Here is a 23,072-nt window from a genome sequence, read left to right as displayed (position 1 = left end):
GCTAAAGTGTCCCGGGTTCGATGACCAGTATTTTATGGAGGATATGTGTTGGTTTCGGTGGCATATCGATTGTCATTCACGAATGATCATATAACATATATGTTTTCTATGATCACGATTGAATTAAATTCGATATTCGTCCGAATCCAACACATTGTCTTCTAATTAAATTAAACGTTGTTTTTGATATGAGTCGCATAAATGGGAAAACCGGGCTTTATGCATGTGCGTAAAGCGTCGTCCCAGATTATCCTGTGCAAACCGCTCATGCATTTAGCCATGTTTTCCTTTCATGCGACCCTATTATATCTATATCTCAGCTGTCACGAAATGCTTACCAGTAAGTACTACATCAGCACAATTCATTTGAAAGACAAAATGAGCCTCGCTATGGGAAAAAAGGGCTACGCATGTGCATGTCCTTTCAGCGCAGTGGGTGGTATACACGTTTCTCACCAAGGCGATCCGGGTTCAATCCCAGACTCATTTTTGGCATAACGCGAGTAATTTAGTTTCTTTACTATAGTGTTCACGTTTTTGTATAATGTAAAACTGTTTGATAGAATTAAGAACACGATATTGAAGCGATATATGCGGAATGTTATGTCCGTAACATTTGACCATAACCTTGTTTGAAAGTAAAAAAAATACTTTAAAATTAAACAAACAGATGTTTAAATCTATATGCCTATGACCACGCTGATCACGAATTCGTTGGAATTTTTAAATTATCTAAAGCCGTTCAAACGTTATCCATTTTTAAAAATAAAATAAAAAAATACATATGTATCATATAATACAAAAAAAAATGTTTTTTTTGTTTTTCAATAAAACATAAACAGTTTATAGTGTTGTTTAAAAGTTTGAAAAAAAAATGAAAAAAAAGAAAAAAGAAAAAAGTTATAATCAAAACATATTTTGCATTAAGCACCCTTTTCATAGACCGTCCCATTTACGTGCACAATTGAAATACGCTCGCTCGCTCTCTCGTTCGCTCCATCGAAATCAAACAATATGATAGTGAAATGTATATGAATTTGACTCGCTGAATCCGAATCCGTTGTTAATTTTCTGATATCTTGATCCGAAAAAGAATTATTGAGTTTAAATGGTAAAATTCGATAAGAATGCAGCACACTTTTAACAGAAGCTCAAAATCCAGTATACCTTAAAATCCAGTGAAATAAAACAATCAGATAGTCCAATCGATGTGATTTTGTCTACCTGAACCCGATTCCGTTGCTACTTTTTCGATATATTGAACCGTTAAAGAATTATTGATGTTAAATTGTGCCGTTCGATAAGAATGCAGCAACCTTTTAAAGTAACATTACTACTCAAAATCAACGAAAATTTCGTACACTATTTCGTTAAATAAACTTAATCAATTAAAAATCAGTGTTCCTTGTGGCAATTGCCGAAATTTCAGCGCCAGGTATGGTAAAATAGATGTCTGTAGATACCAAAATGCTCGTTTTTATTATTGTTTTGCATATTTAATTCCATTTTAATTTCCCGCAACGATATCTATTCATACGACACATGAACACTAACATGGTGTTCGTGTGTCGTATGAATAGATATATTCGCGGGAAAAATGCCTTAATAGAAAATAATACATTTTAAATAGATGCATACTAATCACTCATTTAGTCACTCAGTCAGTCACTCACTCAATCACTCACTCCCTCACTTACAGTCAGTCACTCACTCAGTTTCTGTAAATTATACAATATTGTGTCATATTCTGTTGGTATTTCTACATGACATGGTTGAAAGACCCCGTGTCACTGTACATTATACAATATTTTGTCATATTCTGTTGGTATTTCTACATAGCATAGTTGAAAGACCCCGTGTTGCTGTACATTATACAATATTGTGTCATATTATGTTGATATTACTACATGACATAGTTGGAAGACCCCGTGTTGCTGTACATTATACATTATTATTTTATATTGTGTAGGTATTTGTACATCACGTTGCTAAGAGACCCTGTTGCTGTACATTAAACAATATTGTGTCATATTTTGTATGTATTTCAACATCATGTTGCTGAGAGAACCTGTGCCACTGTACATTATTGTTTCATATGGTGTAGGTATTTCTACATCACGTTGCTAAGAGACCCCATGTCAAGATACCTGAGCGAGTGGCGGCATCAGAGACTTGGCCAACACTGTAAAGACGCCAAACTGCAATGTGACGGGAAAAGGGTCGAGCTCTTTGACATCCGCCCGTGCTTCTACGACACCTGGCATGGCGTATCGCTTGACGAGTTCATGGAATGCAGGTCACAATATACTTATTCTATCCCTTATGTAATTTAATGTAAAACTTTCAAAGTAGGGACCTCTATTACCATACATTTACTTAAAGAGCACTCTGAGTGTACTACAGTTAAGAAATACAAAAGGTATGCCACGCTAGATATTAAAAAGAACTATTGAATCAAAGTCACATTTTTTTCACAGTTTTTTTCCAGCTACTTAATAGTTGATTCTATCCTGCCACTTAAGACAATATTTCATTGCATATCTAAATTATTTAGTATACTGTAACCTGCAGGGACAATCTGGCAGTGAATCGACAGACGCGCATGATTGCAGATTTGACGAAGAGCAACTGCTACTATAGGCGGGGCATCACTCCAGAGAAAAGGGCCGAGGTTCAGTTGGAGAGTGCAAAACAGAATCTACAACAAATGCCGTTCTTTGGACTCACAGAGCGACAGACTGAGACACAACATCTGTTTGAGAAAATGTTTGGTCGGAAGTTCAAAACAAGCTTCACGTATTTGAATGATGCTGAAGAAGAGGATATGATCTCGGAGGACGAATTTGTGCACTTGATGCAGCACATCGAGCTGGACATGCAGCTGTATCTGTACGCGGCGGAACTCTTTAAGGAAAAATTGAGGACTGTGATTTAACCCTTTACCTTTTAGATACATATTTTTACACATGAATAGTCACTTAGAAAGTTATTTTTAACTTAAGACCTTTCTTACTAGATTGGAGTTTTAAAGGCTTCATTTCCAACCCTTAGATACTGATGAGTAGCAATCAGCATAAAACTTGAACAGACTGTGAGTTACTCGCAGGCTGTTCTGGTTTTATGCTGTTTGCACATAGCTATTTTCACTTTGATTCTGAGATTGAAAGGATTAACATGTTGTATCATTTGTGTATCATTTGGTGCCTGTTTGTCTGTGTTTGGAGGTGCAGTGATTGAAAGAAGCTCAAATCCATGTACACCATGTGCTGGTAAACTTAAACTGAGATTGCTCTGTATTGACATGTGCTGGCAAAGTGAACATGTTTTTAAATAATTACAACGTACAAGGGCTTCATTGGTAGAACTGCAATTTTTGTAAACTTGGGTAACAGGAACAGGTTAAACTTGCTGAAAGGTGATAGCATTCCTGTACAAAACCTATGGCATGGGCAGTTTGAAATTACTGCATTGTAAGTTTATTATCAGTTTGACATTGCTGCTTTGAACGTTTATTATCAGTTTGAAATTGCTGCATTGTACGTTTATTATCAGTTTGACATTGCTGCATTGTAAGTTTGAGCAGTTTGAGACATTGATGTTGATTGATGAAATACAATAGTCTGTCAGTATGTGCATTATGAAAACTAATGTCAGCTATCTAAATAGACATAGTATGAACTTATAAAGTATTATTCATATCTACCTAAAGAGGTTTGCAGGTGAATATACATGTGTTTAATATTGTGCAAATACCTGTATATATGTATGTGTATAAAAGCACAACGGAAATATGTACTACACATGGATTTATAAACTGTATACACTTATTTGTTTTACACATAAATTCGCAAAACACTACTTTACAAACATTTCAGCCGTAGATAAGGAAATAACATATAACTTTTGTTTTAAATTATTTATATTCAAGAATTTATGTTCAACCTTGATTTTCAAAATCAGGATATATCCGGAATTTAAAAAAAGCATTGTTACAAATCATACCTTAATCTGTAAATATTTACTTTATGAGGAAACTGTGGACCGACCCTGGGGGATATGACTGGTCCAATTTTGGGATGTCCATTATTTTCCCTTTGCTAAAGTCAATAATGTTTGCTTAAATCCCTACAGTAAGAGACGTCGTGGATAGGTGCATAGCAGGGGTTGAAAATCAATCAACTGTAAAGTTAATTTTCTGTTTGTGGGTTAACTGTTTATGCACACTGTCTCTTGCTTCAATATAATACTTGTATTGCTTCACACAACCAGTATAATTAGTTATACTCTGTGACTGAGTTGGTAAGCAGTTATTTTAAATACACAAAACACTGTATTATGTGAATTTGGAATAAAATATCAAGGTTACTTTGGACACCATTTCGATAATTATCTCAGACAACTGTGTATTCCATTTTATCTATGTATGTTTGTTCCCTTTTGTATAATCGATAAGAATAATGAGGACTTGAATTTTTCACTAAAAAATATTGTGTTTTTGATAATGTTCACTGTATTTTTTAATTTTGTTCATTAATGATTTGATATGGTATCATTTAGGAGTTAAAATAAAGTCCATACCAAGATACTGTTTGGTAGTAAAATCAATTTACATAATACTGTTATGTGTGAGGGTGTCTTCTTGTCGTGTACTTTGTCATTATAAAAATATACTGCATATGAAATATTGTTGTAAAAAAGTTTATTTTAAGATTGACTTTTGTTATTCCAACTTCACAGAATATTGTGACAAAAGTACTCAATTATTATGCAATTGATGATGTAATCTCAGTAGATCATCTAGATATATGAGCCTTGTTCTGAGAAAACTGGGCTTAATGCATGTGCATAAAGTGTCATCCCAGATTAGCCCGTGCAGTTTGCACAGGCTAATCAGGGATGACACTTTCCGCTTTGTTGGTATTTTTAGTTTGAAGGAAGTCCCTCCTTACCAAAAATCAAGTTTAGGTGGACTGCACAGTCTAATCTGGGATTACACTTTACGCACATGCATTAAGCCCAGTTTTCTCAGAACAAGGCTCATATTATAGCAAGTCATTTGTACCTATATACATTCCATATGAATTTTGTATACATAAGTTACAATGTAATTAAATATATTATATATATATATGCATTTTAATAACTTGTATTTGGGATTAAATTTTAGTTTTTTATATAAATGTTAACTATATTCAGCTACAAAAGAAACTAATAAAACTAGAAAAAATGGACATCTTCAAAATTTGTCACAAAATCTTTGAACTTCCACTTTGTTACCTTGTCTGAAGAATTCTCTCAAACTATGACGGGACACCACATAGCCCATTTAATAATTGTTTAGGATTAATCAAATTGCATTTTCATCCATATAATGTGTCCAATGAAAAAACTGCCAGCGGGTAATATTTGTCCAGTATATAATTTTGGACATTCAATTTATTTCAGAGACGTACAAAGCATGATGGGATGGAGTGTTGCACGCAAAAAGAGGGTCTAGGGTCAAAGTCACAATTCAAGATTAAAAGTACAAACTCAGATTTAACCACTTAGATACGTATTTTGACGCATTTGTAGTCCCTCAGAAAGTTCAATTTAATTTAAGGCCTTTCTAACTAGATTCAAGTTTTAAAGGCCTCATTTCCAACCCCTAGATACTGATACAGCATAAAACCTGAACAGGCTGCACATAACCATTTTTACTTTGCTTTGAAGTTGTAAAGGGTTAAATCTATACATGTATTACCATACCACAACTAGTGTTGAACTTATGGCTATTGCTATAAGGAACACTTATTATTTATGGGTTAATTTAATTTAACGAAATATTCGTTACTTTAGAGTGTTTATGTTACTTTAAAAATGATGAGACGTGCAGTATGTTCTTATTATCTCAACGTACCAAAGCAAGATCAAATTCTGGACATTGATTTTAAACTCATTGTCTGGAAGAAAACTTGTTCATGGATGAGTTTTGGAATCACTTGAGACAGGATTGACAAGCATAATAGCTGGGAGTGTTGCTGAAAAGACCTTTACCATTAGGTCCAATGTTAAGGTCATAAGTAAATGAAATCAGCCACTAACACTTAACATAATTTACAAGTCAACTACCAAAGAGTGGGGCATGGCAGACCCGATTCCTAAGGTCAAAGTTCAAGGTTACAATTGTTGTTTAAAGGAAGCATATAAGAAATGAGTCGTGCTCTGTGAAAAGGGGGTTTAATGCATGTGCATAAAGTGTCATGCCAGATTAGCCTGTGCATTCCTCACAGGCTTATCAAGGACTATACTTTCCGCTTTTATGATACTTTTCGTTTAAAGAGTCTCTTCTTTGCAAAAATCCAGTTAAGGCGCAAAAAGTCATCTCTGATTAGGCTGTGCGGACTGCACAGGCTAATCTGGGATGACACTTCATGCACATGCACTAAACTTCTCTTTCACAGCGTGCGGCTCAAATCAATTGAGACTTTGTCCAACCTTTACCAGTAAGAAAAATATATTGCCTGCCATATCTTTGTTACCATGAAAGTCTTGTTTGACTTCACAAGAAGTATGCTGAAAACATGATTACGAGCAAGGTTAAGTAAGTCCATTGAAAAATTATGCATACAGGCACAAGGTGTGATCACCTACTTTCCCACAGCAACAGTGGATAGCAACGACAGAATCAAAGGCTGCATAACAATCATCAGAAACATCTTTAATGATAATACACTGAAATACAGCTGTTAACAAGAAAATAAATACACAAACACGAATTAACATTAATGGTTTTTCGATTTTCCTTAAATCATCAATTCAAAATAATGATATACAAAAACAAAATCGTAATTATTATTAAAACACATGAGAACTGGCGTTAATTCTAATACAATAGATATTAAAGATATTATTTTTATACAAAACTATATTAAACTACATGTCAAGAACGTGAAAAAAATGTCATTTCAATAGTCAATGAGATAAAAAATAAATTTTATTAAATACTGATTTTTTTTATTAAAAGATATCAATACAGCAAAAATAATAATCGGTATATTAGGTAAAACACACATACATGTAGATCTTGCTTTTTCTTCACAATTTCAATTAAAAAATGAATGTTTCACAAGAAATCAGCCTGATTTTACACTTCCTTCATTGTAACAAATTGTCCTCCTTTCATCGGAATTTCACTCATATAAAACAGTAAAGTAGCAACGAACACATTACAAAAAGGTGAAGACATGAAATGTGAATAGAAGTCATTCTAGACTTGCTTTCACAAAGATTTCTGTTGTAATATTTACACTTAAAAAATCCTGAACCCTTACATGATTTAAACAAATAATGATGCATTGATTAATGAATACACCATTATTACTGATATTGTTCAAGTATATAAACCCTTTTCCACAAAGATACATATTTTGACCTATTTGAAGTCCCTTAGAAAATTGATTGTTATTAAAGGCCTTTCTTACAAGATTCAAGTTTCAAAGGCTTCATTTCCAACCCTTAGATACTGATGAGCAGCAAACAGCATAAAACCTGAACAGACGTATCATGCGGTGTCTCAGCTGGGTCTACGCCGTTTGCTTTAAGGAATATCTGTAAGAAATATTCTAACTATAGAAACAAGAAACCGTCGGAGACGGGTGATGCTCCCCAAAGGTTTTTTGTCACAATATTGCACTATATATGGAGATAAAAGGAAACGTCTTGAGGGGCATAACTTTGGACAAAATAATACGATGGATGGTTTAGCAACTTAAAAATTTCAAAGGGCCATAACTCTCTAAATAAATCATCTAACCAGAACCCCCAAATAACATGCGCATCTCCTCAAGGTAGTTAAGCTTCCCATAAAGCTTCATTGAATTCCAGTCAGTAGTTGGGGAGAAATAGCCCACACTAGAATTGCACTATATGTACAGTTTATAGAAAATTTCAAAGGGTCATAACTCTGTGAAAAATCATCCGACCATAACCGGCTGATAATATATGCACATCTCTTGTTGGTAGTGAAGCTTCCCATAAAGTTTCATTGAATTCCCGTAATAAGTTGCTGAGCAATAGCTCGGACAAGAATTGCACTATATGAACAATGGAAAATTTCAAAGGGCCATAACTCTGTAAAAAATCATCCGACGAGAACTGGCTAATAATATGCACATCTCCTCTTGGTAGTGAAGCTTGTCATAAAGTTTCATTGAATTCCAGTCATTAGTTGCTGAGAAATAGTCAAGACAAGAATTGCACTATATGTACAGTTAATGGAAAATTTCAAAGGGCCATAACTCTGTGAAAAATCATCTGACCAGAACCGGCTGATAATATGCACCTCTTAGTAGTGAAGCTTCCCATTAAGTTTAATTGAATTCCGGTCATTAATTGTTGAGAAATAGCCCAGACAAAAATTGTGGGGAGCATAATAAATATACTATAAATCCCTAATTTTTCGGCGTAAGCTGCATAAGCCAGCTTTTCACCTTAGCCTGACCTTTGTAATTGTCCAATAAAATTCCAATAAAATTTCCCGCGGCTAGGTACGAATGAATACACTTCATTTATTCCATTGGCTGATTTGAGTTTACCACCAGAACATTGGAAACATATCCGCGTCTTTGTAACACTGTTTTACTGTATGAAACAATTTTATCTCGAATGAAAAGGCTTAATAGATAGAACAGTTTTACACTCAATTCTCGACATCAATACAGTTTGTGCGTACACCTTTTATTTTCAGAGTATTACCAGCGCAAGAGCGTTTATACTTAAAAGGCTATGTTCTCATATTTAGTACTTACTTCCTTATTCATGTCAACATGTTAACATGTAAAAGTATAAAGAGCAATGGAAGCGAGGCCTCACTTTAAAGCATTGCATTTCAACCCGCGAGGTATATCGGGTCAATTCGCGGACATTCAGAGTTTATATAAAGGTCATCACCGGAGTTGGCGGCCAGTAAAATAATCGTTATATAATAAAGACGCTATCCGTGAACTAGGTGACCTGGAATTTTCTTTAGACCAGAAATATGTTAAATGAAGATATTCAGCAATATAATTATGGTATGTAAATAATAGATTCTTAATGTGTTTTCAACAATACAATGATAAATATTATTGTTGATAAATTTAACAATAATTATTCGTCCATATTGCCTAATGTACTAAAGTGATATTATGAGCATGTAACAGTTTATAGGTGTCTATCGCAACCGTTGATTATTTTTGATGTTTCTACTTCATATACACTTATATTAATTAATGCAGCATCATCATACTAAAACAATATACCAGAAAGAGAAAAATAATGCATTTGAATATCAACCGTACTTTCGTTTGACAACTGATCATGCGTTTACGAGTTGAACCTAAATTTAGTTTTAGTGCAGATTTGTTCATACGACACAAAGACACGAAATTGTTTTACGGATCATTTCAGCTTACAGGACTGGGTGGGTCACGTAAGAATATCGAATATAAAATATTTTTTTATAAACAACTGGTAGCAAGGTGAGTTGCAGATAATTAATCAGTAACCACATTTTAACTAACTATTTTGACCTGTTAATTCTTTTCAGCTCAATTCAACAGTGCAAAATGCCCATTATATCACTTTAAGCATTAGCACGATGATAATTGATACTGTTAATAATCGAATCAAATAGCAATGCCCGACAAACCACTAAAACAGGTTTGTTCGAAGAACGCGCCTATAAATACGGATACTTCTCGTGTGGCCGGTTGACTCATATGTTTAAATTTCACTTCCATTCTTCTTGTGATTTTCTGTTTTGTATCTATAGGTTTATGACCAGCAATATGTTATAATGTAAAATAAGCCGCGAAAACTCCCCGTAACATCCCGTACTGCGTGTGATGCAGCTAAGAACTGCACAGAAAAAGACATTCGCTATCCTTGATCTCATTCATTAAACTATTTACGCCGTATATCTTTTTTAAAGATATTTCTTGTTTGAAATAAATTGATCTAATTTAGAAGGATGGGAGAGTCCAGTAGGCATTAATGGGTTTCTCCCATCGTTCTAATTTGGATCAATTTATTTCCAAAATTAGGGATGTCTAGTATATTTATTTCTATATTTATAATATTTCTTAAAGAAATTCCTTTAAGCAAACAGCGCAGTCCCAGATGAGACGCTGCATCATGTGGCGTCTCATCTGGGTCTACGCTGTTTGCCAAGGCCTTTTTTCAAGACGCTAGGCATAAATGGGATAATTGGTTTTAATGACGGTGGATGGTATTAAAATTGGTTTTAATGATGATGAATGATATTTAAATGGGTTGTTAGAATAGCAAAGAATGGAATTTGAATTAGTTGCAATAACAGTGAATGGCATTTCAATCAGTTTCTATAACTGTTAATTTCATTTACACTGGTTCCGATAACATTTTAATTTGTACCAATGACAGTAAATTGCATTTAGGAAACAATTGTGTTCATGACGATGCTCATATGAGGCGTCAGCAGTTATCACATTAAGAAACAATTACACAAGGTAACCAACCATTATTCATTCTGAGTTGTTATACTCATTAATATATTTTTGGGCTATTGTCTAACTACTAATTTTCGGACATGTTTCCATGAAGATTCGCAAATGCTCCTTCTCACTTCTCAGCCAAGTGATACATTTATTGAAAAAACCAACAGTAACAGACAAAAACAAAAATAGGAAATCAAAGTAAGAAACATAAAATGCTTCTTTCATTGTATGAATAAAAGACTGTATAAATAGCAACTTCCCTAATTTTGACGATTTCAGTTGATTTTAAACCTATGACTTCAAAGCAAATGGAAAGTCTTCTCTGGAGCTACTCATGCCGCATATGGCATAAGACCCATTTTCCCATGATGTAGTTCTTATCGAAAACACCAACTTACACAAAACAGCTACACACATACAGTGGGACCATGCCTTAAGTTATTGCTAATAGGTTATTTAACGCACACCTAGGTTTGTTGTTGCAGGATGAGGAATTAAAAGTACGCACATTACAAACAAACAGCATTAACGTTTGCTAAACAACTATAAAACTATATCACAAACAAAATTTGTGTAAAACATTTTTAGGAAAATATTGCTTTGGTCGAAATAAAACTACTTGTACATCATAAAATCTCTACATCCATTACAAAACATACTACGGAATATAAATGTATCAAAACACACTGAAACTGAAAAACGTTTATGAAACTGTTTTAGAAAACAACAAATAACTACATCAACAAGTATAACATAATAGTATATTTACATATATTTACATGTATACTAATGGCACATTCATTCCCACAAGAAACTTGCTGAAAATAGCAATTTTTTCCCAAAAGTTTGGATCATTGCCCGATGAAAATCTGTGCAATTAGAAACACAGGCATGTGTATTAAGAACGACAAACGAAAATCCACAAACAAAACACTTTGCAACGTGTTTTAAAATGAAGGTAAATGAACATTGCTTAAAAAAACAAACAAGTGATATATAAAATTATAAGTAAAAAACACAATTTTTATCAAAATATTAAAGCAGTGGGAAAAATATCCACAGCAATCGTTCTTCAAAATAAATGTAATCAAATGTTTGGTAACAGCATCAAAACAAAAGAATATGTTTACCTATGATTAACTCATTTATGCCTAGCGTCTAGAAAAGGGGCCTTGGCAAACAGCATAGACCCAGGTGGCGCCTCATCACAAATATTCTAAATATAGAAATAAATATACTTGACATCCCCAATTTTGAAAATAAATTGATTCAATTTAGAAGGATGGGAGAGTTCATTAGGCATAAATGGGTGAATGAGAGTTAGCTCAATTTCTATGTTAAAAAATGTCAGGAAAGATCGTTAGCAACTTGCACCCAGATGTTTTGAAATAAAAGTTACAGGAATTAAGAAGTAAAAAAAAAAATAATAATTATTGCAAAATAATATGGAAATTGTGTAAAGGCTGTCCTTTTTAAAAACCTTTCACTTCCCTGGTTTGCCATAGTGATATTAAGATTATTGCATTGGTCACGTTTAATGGAATCTTCTCATGTTAAATTGACAAAAATAAAAAATAAATCAAATTTGCAAATGTTCGTTGTAGTTATGATATTTGCAAGCTAACAGTAATACTGAACATTTACCAAACTCTAAAGTTTCCATAATATGCATTTTTAAAGATTACAAACCAAGCAAATTACAAAGCGTTACAAATGCAAAACAATTGAATAACTTGTAGAGTTCAGTTGTTATCGTTATATTTTGTGACATTAAGAGGATTGCTTTTATAATGTATAAAATACATCACTCACTGATATGGCACGAATGGCCGAGTGATTTATGTGCTAGTGTAAGACTAACCCTAACCCTATGTGCTAGACTTACTCCAATGGTCAGTGATAATAGCCCAGTTGCGATAAAAAAAATTCAGTCATTAACCCATTTAAGCCTAGTGGACTCTCCCATCCTTCTAAATTGGATCAATTTATTTCCAAAATTAGGGATGTCTGGTATATTTATTTCTATATTTAGAATATTTCTTAAGAAAATTCCTTAAAGCAAACAGCGCAGACCCAGATGAGACGCCGCATCATGCGGCGTCTCATCTGGGTCTACGATGTTTGCCAAGGCCTTTTTTTCTAGACGCTAGGCATAAATGGGTTAATTTTCTTTTTGATTTTTACTGGAGCTATTTAGATCCATTGTGTACATTTCTCCAAATTAAAGCATTTGATAACAAACTTCAATACAAGCCTAAATCTGTTAAAAGGTCCCTTTAACATGTCGCATGAAGATTACTCGTCTATGAAATATATCAGGTGGTCTGAGGGAATAATAAAAGTTAAGTATTGTTCAAGATCAGCCTAACTCTTTGTACTCCGCGCAGGCTAATCAGGAGCAACACTTTCCGCCGTATTTTATATTAAAGGAAGTCTATTCTATATACACATATCCAGTCATAAATGGAAAGTGTCATCCCACATTATAGCCTGTGCACTCTTTTGAGACGATACTTTAAGTACATGTACATGCCTTATGCCCAGTTTTCCTGGAACCTAAATAATGAAGTCGTGCTCTGAGAAAACTTGGCATAATGCATATGCGTAAAGTATCTTACCTGAATAGCCTGTGCAGTCCGCACCGGCTAATCAAGGACGACACTTTCCGCTTTTATGAGCCTAGTTTTCCCAACACGAGACTCATGTATTTGAATTTCTTACATAGTATGTGCATATACTTCTCAACTGAATAACTTTTATATAAACGCAAAAGAAGAAACTCACAAATTGATGACGATAATCCACATGAGCTCTTTATTGACTTGAAACATCATTTGTTTTTCCACAAATGATGAACGTTTGCAGGCTGAAAGAAACATGTGACTGGGCGTGCCTGTTTATTGTTTGGAACCCGGCAGTGATGAGGGGCTGTGTAAACAATATAGAGACGCGACCGAGACGCATCCACCGGGCATCCGCATGGGGTTCCTTGTATGGGAAACGAATGGGAAACGGGATTGCCCATTGCACATGCGCGTATGCCTAGTTTTCCTTGTGGTTTTCCTTGTGGTTATGCCTGGTTATTTATGGTTATGCTAATTAAAGGTGAACATACACTCACATATTTCTCTCACTTGTGGGCTGTGTATTATAAATATGAAGTTGAGGCCGAACGCGATTGTTTGGCCACTTTGTCAATATCCCCAAACCTATTTGTTATGCTGTATTATGGAAAAACAAAATAACTAATTGATCTCTGAAATTCTTCGTCGATAACTTGGAAAATACGTGTAGTACTAACAAGGCGTTTACAATCGGCAGAGTACTGTTAACGCTAAAGTGTCCCGGGTTCGATGACCAGTATTTTATGGAGGATATGTGTTGGTTTCGGTGGCATATCGATTGTCATTCACGAATGATCATGTAACATATATGTTTTCTATGATCACGATTGAATTAAATTCGATATTCGTCCGAATCCAACACATTGTCTTCTAATTAAATTAAACGTTGTTTTTGATATGAGTCGCATAAATGGGAAAACCGGGCTTTATGCATGTGCGTAAAGCGTCGTCCCAGATTATCCTGTGCAAACCGCTCATGCATTTAGCCATGTTTTCCTTTCATGCGACCCTATTATATCTATATCTCAGCTGTCACGAAATGCTTACCAGTAAGTACTACATCAGCACAATTCATTTGAAAGACAAAATGAGCCTCGCTATGGGAAAAAAGGGCTACGCATGTGCATGTCCTTTCAGCGCAGTGGGTGGTATACACGTTTCTCACCAAGGCGATCCGGGTTCAATCCCAGACTCATTTTTGGCATAACGCGAGTAATTTAGTTTCTTTACTATAGTGTTCACGTTTTTGTATAATGCAAAACTGTTTGATAGAATTAAGAACACGATATTGAAGCGATATATGCGGAATGTTATGTCCGTAACATTTGACCATAACCTTGTTTGAAAGTAAAAAAAATACTTTAAAATTAAACAAACAGATGTTTAAATCTATATGCCTATGACCACGCTGATCACGAATTCGTTGGAATTTTTAAATTATCTAAAGCCGTTCAAACGTTATCCATTTTTAAAAATAAAATAAAAAAATACATATGTATCATATAATACAAAAAAAAATGTTTTTTTTGTTTTTCAATAAAACATAAACAGTTTATAGTGTTGTTTAAAAGTTTGAAAAAAAAATGAAAAAAAAGAAAAAAGAAAAAAGTTATAATCAAAACATATTTTGCATTAAGCACCCTTTTCATAGACCGTCCCATTTACGTGCACAATTGAAATACGCTCGCTCGCTCTCTCGTTCGCTCCATCGAAATCAAACAATATGATAGTGAAATGTATATGAATTTGACTCGCTGAATCCGAATCCGTTGTTAATTTTCTGATATCTTGATCCGAAAAAGAATTATTGAGTTTAAATGGTAAAATTCGATAAGAATGCAGCACACTTTTAACAGAAGCTCAAAATCCAGTATACCTTAAAATCCAGTGAAATAAAACAATCAGATAGTCCAATCGATGTGATTTTGTCTACCTGAACCCGATTCCGTTGCTACTTTTTCGATATATTGAACCGTTAAAGAATTATTGATGTTAAATTGTGCCGTTCGATAAGAATGCAGCAACCTTTTAAAGTAACATTACTACTCAAAATCAACGAAAATTTCGTACACTATTTCGTTAAATAAACTTAATCAATTAAAAATCAGTGTTCCTTGTGGCAATTGCCGAAATTTCAGCGCCAGGTATGGTAAAATAGATGTCTGTAGATACCAAAATGCTCGTTTTTATTATTGTTTTGCATATTTAATTCCATTTTAATTTCCCGCAACGATATCTATTCATACGACACATGAACACTAACATGGTGTTCGTGTGTCGTATGAATAGATATATTCGCGGGAAAAATGCCTTAATAGAAAATAATACATTTTAAATAGATGCATACTAATCACTCATTTAGTCACTCAGTCAGTCACTCACTCAATCACTCACTCCCTCACTTACAGTCAGTCACTCACTCAGTTTCTGTAAATTATACAATATTGTGTCATATTCTGTTGGTATTTCTACATGACATGGTTGAAAAGACCCCGTGTCCTTGTACATTATACAATATTTTGTCATATTCTGTTGGTATTTCAACATGACAACGTTGAAAGACCCCGTGTTGCTGTACATTATACACAATTGTTGTTCCATATTTGTTGGTAGTTCTACAATAGCATAGTTGAAAGACCCGTGTGCTGTACATATACAAGATGTGTATATTATGTGATATTACTACATGACATAGTTGGAGAGACCCCCGTGTTGCTGTACATTATACATTATTATTTTATATTGTGTAGGTATTTGTACATCACGTTGCTAAGAGACCCTTTTGCTGTACATTAAACAATATGTGTGTCATATTTTGTATGTATTCTAACATCATGTTGCTGAGAGACCCTGTGCCACTGTATCTTATTGTTTCATATGGTGTAGGTATTTCTTCTACATCACGTTGCTAAGAGACCCCATGTCAAGATACCTGAGCGAGATGCGGCATCAGAGACTTGGCCAACACTGTAAAGACGCCAAACTGCAATGTGACGGGAAAAGGGTCGAGCTCTTTGACATCCGCCCGTGCTTCTACGACACCTGGCATGGCGTATCGCTTGACGAGTTCATGGAATGCAGGTCACAATATACTTATTCTATCCCTTATGTAATTTAATGTAAAACTTTCAAAGTAGGGACCTCTATTACCATTCATTTACTTAAAGAGCACTCTGAGTGTACTACAGTTAAGAAATACAAAAGGTATGCCACGCTAGATATTAGATAGAAATTTACAAATGAAAGTCACAGTTTTTTTCCGGCTGCTTAATAGTTGATTGTATCCTGCCACTTAAGACAATATTTCATTGCACATCTAAATTATTTAGTAAACTTTGACCTGCAGGGACAATCTGGCAGTGAATCGACAGACGCGCATGATTGCAGATTTGACGAAGAGCAAGTGCTACTATAGGAGGGGCATCACTCCAGAGAAAAGGACAGAGGCTCAGTTGGAGAGTGCAAAACAGAATCTACAACAAATGCCGTTCTTTGGACTCACAGAGCGACAGACTGAGACACAACATATGTTTGAGAAAACGTTTGGTCGGAAGTTCAAAACGAGCTTCACATATTTGAATGATGCTGAAGAAGAGGATATGATCTCGGAGGACGAATTTGTGCACTTGATGCAGCACATTGAGCTGGACATGCAACTGTATCTGTACGCGGCGGAACTCTTTAAGGAAAAATTGAGGACTGTGATTTAACCCTTTACCTTTTAGATACATATTTTTACACATGAATAGTCACTTAGAAAGTTAAATTTAACTTAAGACCTTTCTTACTAGATTGGAGTTTTAAAGGCTTCATTTCCAACCCTTAGATACTGATGAGCAGCAATCAGCATAAAACCTGAACAGACTCCGAGTTACTCAGTTCTACAGTTTCTAAAAATTGCTCATAACTTCTATCAAAGCGTTTATAGTGGGCATATGTCATCCTATGGTGACAGCTTCTGTTAATACACAAAACACTGTATTATGTGAATTTGGAATAAAATATCAAGGTTACTATGGACACCATTTTTGGTAATTTTTATAGAAAACTGTTTATTCCATTTTCTCTATGTATGTTTGTTCCCTTCTGTATATGCAGTAAGTATAATGAGCTCTTGAATTATTCACTAAAAGTGATTGTGATAATTTTCACTGTATTTTTAAATTGTGTTCATTAATGATTGGACATGTTATCATTTTGAAGTTAAAAAAAAGTCCATACCAAGATACTGTTTGGTAGTAAAATCAATTTACATAATACTGTTATGTGTGAAGGTGTCTACTTGACGTATACTTTGTCATTATAAAATTATACTGCATATGAAATATTGTTGAAAAAAAGTTTATTTTAAGATTGATTTTTGTTATTTCCAACTTCACAGAATATTGTGACAAAAGTACTCAATTATTATGCAATTGATGATGTAATCTCAGTAGATCATCTAGATATATGAGCCTTGTTCTGAGAAACTGGGCTTAATGCATGTGCATAAAGTGTCATCCCAGATTAGCCTGTGTCAGGGATGACACTTTCCGCTTTTTTGGTATTTTTTAGTTTCAAGAAAGTCCCTCCTTACCGAAAATCAAGTTTAGGCGGACTGCAGAGTCTAATCTGGGATTACACTTTACGCACCTGCATTAAGCCCAGTTTTCTCAGAACAATGCTCATATTATAGCAAGCCATTTGTACCTATATGCATTCCATATGAATTTTGTATACATAAGATACAATGTAATCAAAACCAAATATATTATAATATAATATATAGATATATATATATATATATATATATATATATATATATATATATATATATATATATATGCATTTTAATAACTTGTATTTGGGATTTAATTTAAGTTTTTTTTTTATAAATGTTTACTATATTCAGCTACAAAAGAAACTAATAAAACTAGAAAAAATGGACATCTTCAAAATTTATCACAAAAAATCTTTGAACTTCCACTTTGTTGCCTTGTCTGAATAATTCTATTAAACTATGACAGGACACCACATAGCCCATTTAATAATTGTTTAGGATTAATCAAATTGCATTTTCATCCATATAATGTGTCCAATGAAAAAACTGCCAGCGGGTAATATTTGTCCAGTATATAATTTTGGACATTCAATTTATTTCAGAGACGTACATAGCATGATGGGATGGAGTGTTGCACGCAAAAAGAGGGTCTAGGGTCAAAGTCACAATTCAAGATTAAAAGTACAAACTCGGATTTAACCACTTAGATACGTACTTTGACGCATTTGTAGTCCCTCAGAAAGTTCAATTTAATTTAAGGCCTTTCTAACTAGATTCAAGTTTTAAAGGCTTCATTTCCAACCCCTAGATACTGATACAGCATAAAACCTGAACAGGCTGCACATAACCATTTTTACTTTGCTTTGAAGTTGTAAAGGGTTAAATCTATACATGTATTACCATACCACAACTAGTGTTGAACTTATGGCTATTGCTATAAGGAACACTTATTATTTATGGGTTAATTTAATTTAACGAAATATTCGTTACTTTAGAGTGTTTATGTTACTTTAAAAATGATGAGACGTGCAGTATGTTCTTATTATCTCAACGTACCAAAGCAAGATCAAATTCTGGACATTGATTTTAAACTCATTGTCTGGAAGAAAACTTGTTCATGGATGAGTTTTGGAATCACTTGAGACAGGATTGACAAGCATAATAGCTGGGAGTGTTGCTGAAAAGACCTTTACCATTAGGTCCAATGTTAAGGTCATAAGTAAATGAAATCAGCCACTAACACTTAACATAATTTACAAGTCAACTACCAAAGAGTGGGGCATGGCAGACCCGATTCCTAAGGTCAAAGTTCAAGGTTACAATTCTTGTTTAAAGGAAGCATATAAGAAATGAGTCGTGCTCTGTGAAAAGGGGGTTTAATGCATGTGCATAAAGTGTCATGCCCGATTAGCCTGTGCATTGCTCACAGGCTTATCAAGGACTATACTTTCCGCTTTTATGATACTTTTCGTTTAAAGAGTCTCTTCTTTGCAAAAATCCAGTTAAGGCGGAAAAAGTAATCTCTGATTAGGCTGTGCGGACTGCACAGGCTAATCTGGGATGACACTTCATGCACATGCACTAAACTTCTCTTTCACAGCGTGCGGCTCAAATCAATTGAGACTTTGTCCAACCTTCACCAGTAAGACAAATATATTGCCTGCCATATCTTTGTTACCATGAAAGTCTTGTTTGACTTCACAAGAGGTATGCTGAAAACATGATTACGAGCAAGGTTAAGTAAGTCCATTGAAAAATTATGCATACAGGCACAAGGTGTGATCACCTACTTCCCACAGCAACAGTGGATAGCAACGACAGAATCAAAGGCTGCATAACAATCATCAGAAACATCTTTAATGATAATACACTGAAATACAGCTGTTAACAAGAAAATAAATACGCAAACACGAATTAACATTAATGGTTTTTCGATTTTCCTTAAATCATCAATTCAAAATAATGATATACAAAAACAAAATCGTAATTATTATAAAAACACATGAGAACTGGCGTTAATTCTAATACAATAGATATTAAAGAACGTTATTTTTTATACAAAAACTATATTAAACTACATGTCAAGAACGTGAAAAAATGTCATTTCAATAGTCAATGAGATAAAAAATAAATTTTCTTAAATACTGATTTTTTTTATTAAAAGATATCAATACAGCAAAAATAATAATCGGTATATTAGGTAAAACACACATACATGTAGATCTTGCTTTTTCTTCACAATTTCAATTAAAAAATGAATGTTTCACAAGAAATCAGCCTGATTTTACACTTCCTTCATTGTAACAAATTGTCCTCCTTTCATCGGAATTTCACTCATATAAACAGTAAAGTAGCAACGAACACATTACAAAAAGGTGAAGACATGAAACGTGAATAGAAGTCATTCTAGACTTGCTTTCACAAAGATTTCTGTTGTAATATTTACACTTAAAAATCCTGAACCCTTACATGATTTAAACAAATAATGATGCATTGATTAATGAATACACCATTATTACTGATATTGTTCAAGTATATAAACCCTTTTCCACAAAGATACATATTTTGACCTATTTGAAGTCCCTTAGAAAATTGATTGTTATTAAAGGCCTTTCTTACAAGATTCAAGTTTCAAAGGCTTCATTTCCAACCCTTAGATACTGATGAGCAGCAAACAGCATAAAACCTGAACAGACTGAGTTACTCACAAGCCGTTCTGGTTTTATGCTGTTTGCAAATAGCCATTTTTACTTGCTTTTGAGTGGGAAAGGGTTAACACAGATAAATTCTTAACCGGACACTTTACCATGAAGATGTTGGCCAAACTTGGAAAACAGCGTAGACCCAGATGAGACGCCGTATCATGCGGTGTCCTCATCTGGGTCTACGCCGTTTGCTTTAAGGAATATATGTAAGAAATATTCTAACTATAGAAACAAGAAACCGTCGGAGACGGGTGATGCTCCCCAAAGGTTTTTTGTCACAATATTGCACTATATATGGAGATAAAAGGAAACGTCTTGAGGGGCATAACTTTGGACAAAATAATACGATGGATGGTTTAGCAACTTAAAAATTTCAAAGGGCCATAACTCTCTAAATAAATCATCTAACCAGAACCCCCAAAGAACATGCGCATCTCCTCAAGGTAGTTAAGCTTCCCATAAAGCTTCATTGAATTCCAGTCAGTAGTTGGGGAGAAATAGCCCACACAAGAATTGCACTATATGTACAGTTTATAGAAAATTTCAAAGGGCCATAACTCTGTGAAAAATCATCCGACCATAACCGGCTGATAATATATGCACATCTCTTGTTGGTAGTGAAGCTTCCCATAAAGTTTCATTGAATTCCCGTAATAAGTTGCTGAGCAATAGCTCGGACAAGAATTGCACTATATGAACAATGGAAAATTTCAAAGGGCCATAACTCTGTAAAAAATCATCCGACGAGAACTGGCTAATAATATGCACATCTCCTCTTGGTAGTGAAGCTTCTCATAAAGTTTCATTGAATTCCAGTCATTAGTTGCTGAGAAATAGTCAAGACAAGAATTGCACTATATGTACAGTTAATGGAAAATTTCAAAGGGCCATAACTCTGTGAAAAATCATCTGACCAGAACCGGCTGATAATATGCACCTCTTAGTAGTGAAGCTTCCCATTAAGTTTAATTGAATTCCGGTCATTAATTGTTGAGAAATAACCCAGACAAAATTGTGGGGAGCATAATAAATATACTATAAATCCCTAATTTTTTGAAATAAATTGATCTAATTTAGAAGGATGGGAGAGTCCAGTAGGCATTAATGGGTTTCTCCCATCGTTCTAATTTGGATCAATTTATTTCCAAAATTAGGGATGTCTAGTATATTTATTTCTATATTTATAATATTTCTTAAAGAAATTCCTTTAAGCAAACAGCGCAGTCCCAGATGAGACGCTGCATCATGTGGCGTCTCATCTGGGTCTACGCTGTTTGCCAAGGCCTTTTTCAAGACGCTAGGCATAAATGGGATAATTGGTTTTAATGACGGTGGATGGTATTAAAATTGGTTTTAATGATGATGAATGATATTTAAATGGGTTGTTTGAATAGCAAAGAATGGAATTTGAATTAGTTGCAATAACAGTGAATGGCATTGCAATCAGTTTCTATAACTGTTAATTTCATTTACACTGGTTCCGATAACATTTTAATTTGTACCTATGACAGTAAATTGCATTTAGGAAACAATTGTGTACATGACGATGCTCATATGAGGCGTCAGCAGTTATCACATTAAGAAACAATTACACAAGGTAACCAACCATTATTCATTCTGAGTTGTTATACTCATTAATAGATTTTTGGGCTATTGTCTAACTACTAATTTTCGGACATGTTTCCATGAAGATTCGCAAATGCTCCTTCTCACTTCTCAGCCAAGTGATACATTTATTGAAAAAACCAACAGTAACAGACAAAAACAAAAATAGGAAATCAAAGTAAGAAACATAAAATGCTTCTTTCATTGTATGAATAAAAGACTGTATAAATAGCAACTTCCCTAATTTTGACGATTTCAGTTGATTTTAAACCTATGACTTCAAAGCAATGGAAAGTCTTCTCTGGAGCTACTCATGCCGCATATGGCATTAACCCATTTTCCCATGATGTAGTTCTTATCGAAAACACCAACTTACACAAAACAGCTACACACATACAGTGGGACCATGCCTTAAGTTATTGCTAATAGGTTTTTTAACGCACACCTAGGTTTGTTGTTGCAGGATGAGGAATTAAAAGTACGCACATTACAAACAAACAGCATTAACGTTTGCTAAACAACTATAAAACTATATCACAAACAAAATTTGTGTAAAACATTTTTAGGAAAATATTGCTTTGGTCGAAATAAAACTACTTGTACATCATAAATCTCTACATCCATTACAAAACATACTACGGACTATGAATGTATCAAAACACACTGAAACTGAAAAACTTTTATGAAACTGTTTTTGAAAACAACAAATAACTACATCAACAAGTATAACATAATAGTATATTTACATATATTTACATGTATACTAATGGCACATTCATTCCCACAAGAAACTTGCTGAAAATAGCAATTTTTTCCCAAAAGTTTGGATCATTGCCCGATGAAAATCTGTGCAATTAGAAACACAGGCATGTGTATTAAGAACGACAAACGAAAATCCACAAACAAAACACTTTGCAACGTGTTTTAAAATGAAGGTAAATGAACATTGCTTAAAAAAACAAACAAGTGATATATAAAATTATAAGTAAAAAACACAATTTTTATCAAATATTAAAGCAGTGGGAAAAATATCCATAACAATCGTTCTTCAAAATAAATGTAATCAAATGTTGGTAACAGCATCAAAACAAAAGGATATGTT

General features: G+C 34.1%; 1 protein-coding gene across 7 annotated transcripts in view; it reads left to right on the top strand.

Annotated features, from left to right (window-relative positions):
• LOC127834391 (heparan-sulfate 6-O-sulfotransferase 1-A-like) overlaps positions 1-16,998 on the top strand; it is a 30,659-nt gene extending 13,661 nt beyond the window's left edge. For 4 of the 7 annotated variants that reach the window (XM_052360213.1, XM_052360210.1, XM_052360212.1 and 1 more), the window contains exon 6: positions 2,572-2,988. In XM_052360213.1, coding sequence (XP_052216173.1) covers positions 2,572-2,935 — 364 coding nt within the window. In that variant the 3' untranslated portion in view covers positions 2,936-2,988. The other 3 variants (XM_052360209.1, XR_008027912.1, XR_008027911.1) reach the window with 3 other exon arrangements.
• Positions 16,999-23,072: the final 6,074 nt, after the last annotated feature.

The sequence above is a fragment of the Dreissena polymorpha genome, chromosome 6 (assembly GCF_020536995.1).
Source record: "Dreissena polymorpha isolate Duluth1 chromosome 6, UMN_Dpol_1.0, whole genome shotgun sequence".
Lineage (NCBI taxonomy): Eukaryota > Metazoa > Mollusca > Bivalvia > Myida > Dreissenidae > Dreissena > Dreissena polymorpha.
This window is presented reverse-complemented; position numbering and strand designations above follow the sequence as displayed.